Source organism: Calidris pugnax, unplaced genomic scaffold (assembly GCF_001431845.1).
Source record: "Calidris pugnax isolate Ruff unplaced genomic scaffold, ASM143184v1 scaffold103, whole genome shotgun sequence".
NCBI lineage: Eukaryota > Metazoa > Chordata > Aves > Charadriiformes > Scolopacidae > Calidris > Calidris pugnax.
In genome coordinates, this window is record NW_015090990.1 from 1983526 (window position 1) to 1993007 (window position 9482).

The 9482-nt window shown below is 47.5% G+C and overlaps 1 protein-coding gene across 1 annotated transcript; it reads left to right on the plus strand.

Annotated features, from left to right (window-relative positions):
• Positions 1-724: 724 nt before the first annotated feature.
• RPL37A (ribosomal protein L37a) lies at positions 725-4242 on the plus strand. The gene is made up of 4 exons (XM_014954074.1): positions 725-869; positions 1460-1588; positions 2737-2819; positions 4088-4242. The coding sequence occupies exons 1-4, from the start codon at positions 867-869 to the stop codon at positions 4149-4151; spliced, it is 279 nt and encodes a 92-aa protein (XP_014809560.1). The 5' UTR covers positions 725-866; the 3' UTR covers positions 4152-4242.
• The last annotated feature ends 5240 nt before the right edge of the window (positions 4243-9482 follow it).

Consider the following 9482-nt stretch of genomic DNA (forward strand, 5'->3'; position numbering starts at 1 on the left):
TTGGGTGGAAACCCGGGCACCCGAGCTCTCTCTCTGCCGGGGCTGCTGTCCTCCTAGGGTTTCCCATCGAAACACGGTGTTTTCGTGTGTGTGTGTGTGTCTGTCTTTTGAGATAACCCTATAGCTATAGGCGAAATGTATATACAGAGTACTCAGCGCGACCATAGAGCACGGCACCGCCACGCTGCAGAGAGGCCCCTCGCCACTTCTCTCTCTCAGTCAATCTGCCTGTGGACACCTCTTCCTTTTTTAATTCTCCCTACCACCTATTTTATTTAACAGTGAGGTGGGTGAACTCTGACACTGTCCTCTGAGCAGTAAATAACCCAGTGTACCTTGACACTGAACCTCCTAAAACACTGTCACATTTACTACTGCTTTTGTTAAATCACTGTTTCACCTTAATAAATATTTCACCACTTCTCTCTTAGGAGTGAAGTCAGTCAATCTGCCTGTGGACACCTCTTCCTTTTTTAATTCTCCCTACCACCTATTTTATTTAACAGTGAGGTGGGTGAAGGGGATCCTTTCCTGGTGGGACCTCCTTGGGTGGAAACCCGGGCACCCGAGCTCTCTCTCTGCCGGGGCTGCTGTCCTCCTAGGGTTTCCCATCGAAACACGGTGTTTTCGTGTGTGTGTGTGTGTCTGTCTTTTGAGATAACCCTATAGCTATAGGCGAAATGTATATACAGACTACTCAGCGCGACCATAGAGCACGGCACCGCCACGCTGCAGAGAGGCCCCTCGCCACTCCTCTCTCTCCCCCCTCCACGCGCGCTCGCCTCTAGCGTCACTTCCGGCGGCGACGGCTCATACTGCGCCTGCGCGGTGGGGCCTTCCTCTCCGCCTCGGCGCCGGGCAGGAAGATGGTGAGTGCTGCTGGGGCGCCGGGGCCTATCCGCCACCATCCGCCCCCGGGGCCGCCGCCGTGGAGCCGCGGGGCACGGCGTGGGTGGCGGGGCGCAGAGCGCGGACCGGGAGGGCCGGCGAGCCGGGGAGCGGTGTGGGCCCAGCCCCCGAGCAGGCCCCGTTCCCGCTGCCGGAGGGGCTCGGTGCCGCCCGGGTGGCCTGTGGGAGGTGGCCGAGTGAGGGGAACGGCGGGCCGGGGGGGGCGCTGGGAGACCGAATAGGCGTCCTTGGAGGAGGCCGGGCCCGGTTTCGGAGCGGGGTACGGGGGCTCTGCCGGCCGCCGCCTTTCGTGTGAGAGCGGGCTGGCCCTGAGGAACGGGGTGGCTTTGCTGGGCTCGGCTGCCGGACCGCGGCCCTCTGCCCGAACGGCCCTGAGGCAGCGTGAGCCTCTCGCCCCTCCGTAACTGACACCTTGTTTACAAGGAGAGGCGTTTGTCGGCTACAGCGCTGTTGTTGAGCGCTTTGCTGCCGTGTGTGAGGAGAGGGGAGCAGCCGAGGGAGGTGGCCTTCTCGCTAAAATCGGGCCTTGTTCTGGTTTGTCTCCCAACAGGCTAAGCGCACCAAGAAGGTTGGGATTGTGGGTAAATATGGTACCCGTTACGGTGCGTCCCTTAGGAAAATGGTGAAGAAGATTGAAATTAGCCAGCATGCCAAGTATACCTGCTCCTTCTGTGGCAAGGTGAGAGACCCTCTTCTCTAAAATAGCCTTTAAAATAACTTTGTTATTGATGCTAGATTTACAATTTGAAGCTTTGGTAATTTTTCTACCAGGGATAAGTCAGATAGTTTTGAGTCAGTGATTCGTTTATTGTGAGCTTTAGGCTGCTGTCAGAATCCCTTATAAAACTAAAAGAGATAGTAGACATTTCATGTGCACACTTAGTGGTAGTTAAATGAAAGTAAACATAAATTATATTTTATTACACGGAATAGTGAGAAATATTGTCATGTTATACGTTTTAGGTATCAGAATTAAAACAACATGCTTGTTATCCTGATAACTAAGGCATGACTTGGGGTTTTATTTTCCATTCAGTAACTTTACAGCTTGCCTGGGGGAGGAAGAGAGGTTGCTTTTCCTACTTAAAACTTTTGATTGCAGTTGCTTACTTGTATTTGTGTGCTGTATAACTCTGGATGGGGAAGAACTGTCTGATAAGTAATTTTCAAAATTCACTCTACGAAGTAGGTATCTTTAAGTGGCTGGAAACTTAAAAAGACTTCTATCTTTTTTATATATACATGTTATATAAACTTATATATTTATGTAATATATATATTTTTATATATTATATAGTGTCTTTCTTATGTGAAATGAGAATGTTGATAAGCCCATTTGATAGGAGCCCTAGGCAAACCCAGTGTCATCTTCACGAGGTGATGGAGACTTGCCCAGGTGAAAGGAGCTCAGTACCCACCAGTCATTCGTTAGATGCAATTCAAAGGGGAGCTGGTTTAAGCAATCTTGGGATGTCCAGGGATCACTAACAATAGCGGTATTACATTTATCACCAATGTTCTCACTGTTAGGTGAGAATATCAGTTATTGTGACCAATGTAACTCCTTATTATTTTTCTCCTTCAAAATAAGCTGATTTTTTGATGATGCACTTAAAAATGACCTGCTCTATATCTGGATGAAAGTGTCTCAGAAGGACTTTTCCCTGTTCTGTAGAATCCTAATAAAAACATTCCCTTATCCTTTGCCTGTCTTAACTAATCTTTTAGGTGATACTGTTGTGTGATGCTGAAGTCCTCGCCTGAAATTTGTTGTTTGCCTTTTTCAGCTGATGGGAGAATGCAATTTTTTTTTTTCTTTTTTTACAGACCAAAATGAAGAGGAAGGCTGTGGGTATCTGGCACTGTGGATCCTGCATGAAGACAGTTGCTGGTGGTGCCTGGACTTACAAGTAAGGAGATGAAGAAGCTCCTGTCAGCATTTATTTTCACATAGTTGAGGCATAATACAGCTTTTTTTTTTTAACAAAAAAACAACCAAAACTACTAACCATTAAGTAGATCTGTTTTGAACTAGTGGTATGTGGGTTTGTTTTTTTTTACCTGCATGGTTAAAATTCATTAGATGGGTCAAATTGGATTTGATTGCTTTTCTTTCCAGTATCTGTTGTGCAGCTTCTGAGAATATTGCATTTTGTCCATAATGTTACTGCTGCTCGTTTTGGTGATCCTTCAAAATTTCTTTATCTCTCTGGGCTTTATCAAAGCAGTTGTTTCATTCTTAAAAAATGCAAGCTCTGCATCTTTTCCCAAACTTCAGGTAAGGAAATGGAAACAGCTACAAATGCTGAAACAAATATTTTTACATAAGTGTTCTTTTTTGTGCCTCAGCTCTAGTAGCATTTCTTACTGGAGATGTGAACTATGGGTGTTGCTTGTACGAGATACTACACTTGGGCCAGTTTTTTGGTGATGTTGGAAGAAAAGGATCAGGGTGGCTGGTGCATCCAGCTGTCTCAGGGTGGAGTCATCTGTACAGGTGACACTTTGACAGATGTACCTCTGACCTATTCAAAAAAGAGCCTCAACAGCTTCTAATAAATTATGCTTCTGAGCTGGGGGTTTCTTTTCCTTCCTTGATTCTTTTGACTGTATAAAAATTATAATTGTGTAAGGGAATTTTTGCTTCTTTCAAAGCCTAGGAAACATTTTTTGGTGATGCTACCCTCGCCTTTTCAGTCCAGAGACACATAGAATAGGCAAAACCAAGTTTACTCCAAGGAAAATTATTTCCATGTTTTGTTTTTGTTTTAAAAGCATTGAATCATTAGAATCCTTGCTGTGGTGATGCCCTTGCTTTACTCCCTTGCTTTGCTTTGCTTTGCTTTCCTTTCCTTTCCTTCCCCCCCCCTCCCCAGTTCTGGTAGAAGACACTGTTGCCCCATGCGTAACAGTCGCTGGGAATTTGAGCCCACGCACTTGTGCGTGTAGTCGATGCATGAGTGGGTAATTTGGGTTGAGATGTAGCTTGTGAGGTTGCATGTGCTTCTGTAGACAAAGGCCTACGCTTTGTTGTCACGAAAATCAAAGTGGAATTAGCCCCCCGTTGACAGTGCAATCGGGCGATAACTATTTGGAATGATTAGTGCTTTCTCCAGAAAAGAATATTGGTGCGGGTTTTTCTACTGCCACGTGCGGATGACTCTGCTTCTTCTTCCAGTACCACCTCTGCAGTGACAGTCAAGTCTGCGATCAGAAGACTGAAGGAACTGAAGGACCAGTAGAAGCTGCATCCTCTTCTCTTTATGAAACATCCCTTTTTTCCACTGTCAAGATCTGTCCTTTTAACAATAAAAAGGTGATAATGGAGTGGAATCATGTCCGTCTTTCTACAAAAAGTCCTGTCTGTTTTGCTGTACTGTATTTATTACTATGGAGGCATTAGTAGTTCAGTCCAGTAGCTGAGTGGCTCTTGTTACTGGTGAAGCCATTAAAAACCACTTTTCCTTTCCAGTTAATTGTGTACTTTGTTGCTTGAATGCACTGAGGTGAATCTGAGGAAAGCTTAAGTAGCTCGAAGAAGCCTTGCTGCATCTCGGTATGTCCTTCAAGTTTGTGCCTTGAGGAATAGCTTGGAGCTCCAGGAGTGGAGGAATGGACAGATGTAAGGGGGGAGGAGAAGAGATATAAAACATCACTCTGCCTCCTTCCGTTTGCCTTCGAGGAGGGCTCAGGGGAGTAGGGTGTGTGCTGCAAGGTGGAGAGAAGAACAGCATCATGACTGGTTTGGGGGTGGAGATTGGAATGATAGAAAAGCAGCTATTGTCCTCTGCTGGCTGCTGCCACTAGTTCCCAGCACCAGCTACGGACAATTGCTTACTACAGCCCATAGCATATTCTGGTGTCTGCAGATCTTGAGGGCAGTCCACCTGAATGTGCCCTGTGGCTTGTTCTTCCTGGGTGTGACAGCAGGCTCCTGTGTCCGGCTGTTGAAGTTCCCTAATCCACACTGGGTTGCAACAATAAATTTCATGTTGAGCCAACTCCTGGGACATTCGGTCGTGGAAGAAAAGCTGCTGGTTTAGTTAATAATTGCCTCTAAATCATCTCTTTAGACTACCAAGCTTAAAATGCTGGGACGTTTTTTTATGCTGTGTTTGTCAGGTGAGTTTTTATTTGGTTTGGGTTTTTTTCTGTCCGGTCTTTTTGGTGACTGCAGCACCTTTCCTGCCCTGAGCAGTACAGCTCAGAGAAAACAAGTGTTGGTAATAATCTTGATAGCAGCTGGAGGAAAAATAGTAAGCAGGTGGCATAGCGGTTCCTTGCTCCTGCTCCAGCTTTAACTTCCTACATAGGTTCATGAAATGCTGTGGTCCAGGAGCTGCCGTGCAGGTAACTGAGCCATCCTTCAGGGAAACCTCAGGGGGGAGAAAGGGTTGGGGAGCTGGTACAGACTGGATGTCCAGAACCAGCTCTGTGTCCTGCTTGGACCTCCAGCCAAAGGGGTGAAGTGGATGGGGGGGAACCCACTCCATTTGCCAGCTCATAAGCCAGCCGTGCCTCTGTGTATCATCACCATGGGAGAGCGCTGTCGAGAGCGTTTCAGTGCAATGACAACATTTATTGAGCTGCATCAAAATAAAAACAAGTTCCATTATGCTAAAGGTGTCTTCACCTGAGCCCTTGTGTTTGGAAATTGTGCTGAAACCACATCAGCACTCATGGCTCTGCTAATTCATTGTGCAAAAGCCTTTGTGGGTAAAACACTCGATGTGCTGGGGGGGAGGTTCCTCTGATGATGTGGCTGTAGAGCTCAGGCTCTGAGGGGCTTGGGTTGCCCATGTTCCCACAAGGAGGCACCATGCAGCCAGTTGAGGCAGGGGAGACCGCACGGCTTGGAAACAGCAGCCCACCTTCCTGGGTGGTGGGCTTGAGGACGGGAGAGGGGAATGTTGCTTTCAGTCAGGCTGCAGAAGAGCTCCAAAACTCCATCACTACCTGCATGAGGTGCTCCTGCTGGAGCAAAACTTCACAGGGACCCACAGCGATACCGGGACCATGGATGTGGCTCATCTGCCACAAGGAAGTCACTGCTGTGCCTCAGTGATCTGCTGGAGCAAAGTGCTGCTCAGTCCTTGGAGCAGCTGCAGGTGTCTCCCTGGTTAAACGTGTCCTCCTCTCTCCTGGAGTTCTTGAGCTGCTAAACCAAGATGTAAGTGCAAGCTGGTGAGCGTGCTCCTGGCAAATTTGGATGTACCTGCTGTCTTGAAGGCTTGTAGGCTGTGAGAGCTGCTGGGTGAGGGTCTGTCACCGGCTCTTGACAAGCAGTTGTCCCCCATATTGCCTTTTATTCTTGGCTCAAGCATGCTTGGGTCACGTTTCCATGTCTGTGTCACCCCTCTCAGTTCTGAGTGCTGAGATATAACTGCACGCCTCTGCTTTCTTCGTTAATGCAGAGGTCATAATTAAAGTACAGATTTCTGATTAACACCCACCCCACTGCTATGAAGTAGCCATTCATTAACAGGTGCAGGGGATTTGTTTTGATATCACAGGATGATTGCACAGATGCCTTATCACGGAATCACGGAATTGTCAGAGTTGGAAGGGACCTCTAGAGATCATCTGGTCCAACTCCCCTGCTAAAGCGGGATTGCCTAGAGCACGTCACTCAGGACTGCATCCAGGTGGGTCTTGAAGATCTCCAGAGAAGGGGACTCCATGACATCCCTGGGCAGCCTGTTCCAGTGCTCCGTCACCCTCACCATAAAGAAGTTTTTTCTCATATTTGAATGGAACTTCCTGTGTTCCAGCTTGAGCCCGTTGCCCCTTGTCCTGTCACTGGAAACCACTGAAAAGAGTCCAGCTCCAACATCCTTCAACTCACTCTTTAGGTACTTTATAGGTACTTATATACTTTAGGTACTTATACTTTAGGTACTTATAAACAAGGTCTCCCCTCTGGTCTGGTCCCCAAGGTCTGTGGTGACCTTCCATTCCTGCTGAGGAAGTTATTACTTACCTTTGGGATTAATCTTTGCAGGGAGTGGAAGCTGGGCAGGGTGGGAATAGGAAGAGAAGATAAGGGTACGAGATGGGTTTTTTTGATACTGACTGGTGTTGTGTTTTTTTTTTTTCCTAATCTGCGTCCCTAAATGGGCTGCTCCTGGGCTTGCTGTGTTCTCCCAGGAGCACCAGAGATGTTTCGTGCTGGTGAAGCTTCAGGGCTGTCCCCAGGAGTGCGGGAGGAGGGTGTCCGTGTCCGCAGCCCCGCGGGGTGTCGATGCAGCGAGCGGCCAGCGGGCGACGCTGCCGCTCCGCCTGCCAGCCTGCTGCTGCCCCGCAGCTCCCCCGCTCCCCGGCTGCTGCGGGAGGGAAGGCGCTGCTCACCTGGGATCACTGCTCGGCTTCTCATGCTGCCCCCCCCAAACCAGGCAGTGGGTGGCAGAGATTTTACGCTGAAATAGGGCTCTGTGCCAAAAGAGATCGGGAGGTAGAAATGCAAACGCGGAGCTTGGAGACGGGAGTTTTGTGGTCACCTGTCACCTATAAAAAAGCTGAATTTGTGTCATTGCTCCGTCCAAACCTTGTCTATATCCTAGAGGAATTTGCTGTATCAACAACCAGGTGATTTGGCCAAGTGATCCTCAAAATTTATTCTTTCCTCTGTGAATCTAGGGTGCAAACAGGAATTCTTTGCAGTTTTACTTACCACTTTCAGTATGCTTCTCATTGAGCCTTAGTCAGGAACCTGGACAGAGCTGATGCTGAGCTTTGATGTTGTAGGAGCAGAGAACAAAGTGCTGGCACCTGTCTTGGAGCTTACAGCAGCGTCTGACCCATCTGGATTGCTACAGCTATGGGAATTGGGGGAGGGTTTGATGGAAACAGGGGCTTTGAATCTGATTGAATGATCTGTAGATGTGGCTGAGGGGTTTGGATGATCCTGGCTGCTTTTGAAGAGCAGTTGATAAGAGGAACCTCTTTCTCAGAGTGATCTGTGTCAGTCCCATGGGATTATTTTTTTTCAGGATGGAGGATGTAACCAAAGTGGTTTCTCAGGTGCCCGAAGATGTTTTAGGAGCCTAAAGGAAATTGCACACCAAAAACTGAAAGAGCGCAGGGCAAATTCCCTCATTCTGAGATCTCTGTTAAGCATTTACAAAATAATGGTTTTGGCTTTACCCAATTTACACCTCCTGCTCACTCACAGCCTGTTTGGTTTGTAGGGGATCATGACCCTAAGCCTTGTAGGCACCATTTGTGTTTTGCCACATACTGAAGACTGCTGGGGCTTAGGATTCCTGAGGATGAGAAGCCTCAGCCACAGGCATTGGTTGTCCCTTCTGTGGGTCTTGACTTAAAGATGGTGTGAACTCAGCCCATGCTGAGTGCTTCCTTTTGGCTTTGTGTCTGTCTTGGGGATCTGACTGGAATATAGCCTGACAGTTGGTTGTAAGTTATGGGCACTGTGTTTTAAGAAGCATATGCCAGTGTGATTTCTAACTTATATGAATAGCAGGTGTCTGTATGATTGGCTGCCTTCATCCTTGTGTGAGATCAAGTGCTGCCCATTGCCTTCCTGAGCTCCTTCATGCCTCTTCCTCCATGCTGCATCCTGGGGACCTTCCCAACAGCACTCCAGAAACAAGAGTGACCAATGCAGGTGAGTCACCTTTCTGAGGCAGGTATGCCATGTCCTGGGACAATTTTCTAGGTCTCTCCCTAGAAAGAAAGGAGCTTGAGTGATGAAGTTTATTGCTGGCTTTGCAGCTCGAAGCATTGGACAGTGAGAGAATCAGCCAGAGTTGGGAGATGATGTGAGCACCGCTTTAACAGCCTGCAAGTCATCATCTGATTTTACATATTGTCCTGGCTTCCACCTGCTGCTCATCTCACCTGCACGTTCAGCAACTCCGCTTGGGGAATCAGAGCATCACAGAGCTGGTGGTCCAGCTCCCATGAAAAGTAGTGGGCAGGCAACACCTCTCTGCTTCCCAGCTCTGCAGTGTGGTCACAGCTTTTCACGGAGAAACGATTCCTTAAAGAATGCTACGAAGTGATACTCGATGGCATGAGACCCTGCATTTCCAGCGGTTCAGGGTGACAGAGAATCTCCTCCTTGAAACCAGCCCCAGTGCTCTGGAAGTGGGCAGTTGCCATTGGTAACGTATCCTTCCTCCGAGTATTCGATGCGTGGCGGATGTCTGTTGGGGCCTGGAGTGTGGCGGAGTTGTGGATATGCCTCAGGTGCCCTTATTAGATGCCTGGGTGCATTTTGAAAATGGCTGCTTAGAAAATGTCTAATTGCTATTCCACATATTCAAGGTGGTTTTTTTTTTTTTGTCTTTTTTTTTTTTTCTCTTGACAAGGCTTTGGCATGCCTTGGATTGCTAAATATACTTTCCCCTTGCAAATTCTTGGCAGGAATCTGTCTAAGGAATCACGCCAAGCAGTCTCTTCAAATGTTAACAAGCTCATCGGTGTGGCTTTCCCAGTGCAGGGTTTGTGCTCTTTTTTTTTTTTTTTTTTTTTTTTTTTTTTTTTTTTTTTTAAAAAAAAAAAAAAAAAAAAAAAAAAAAAAAAAAAAAAGTTCTAGGAAAAATATTAAACCC

What these genes read in the sequence shown, in the direction of transcription:
- RPL37A (XM_014954074.1), top strand. An exon ending in CCTGCTCCTTCTGTGGCAAG is followed by an intron (nt 1,589 to 2,736) that starts GTGAGAGACCCT and finishes CTTTTTTTACAG; the next exon opens with ACCAAAATGAAGAGGAAGGC. An exon ending in GGTGGTGCCTGGACTTACAA is followed by an intron (nt 2,820 to 4,087) that starts GTAAGGAGATGA and finishes TTCTTCTTCCAG; the next exon opens with TACCACCTCTGCAGTGACAG.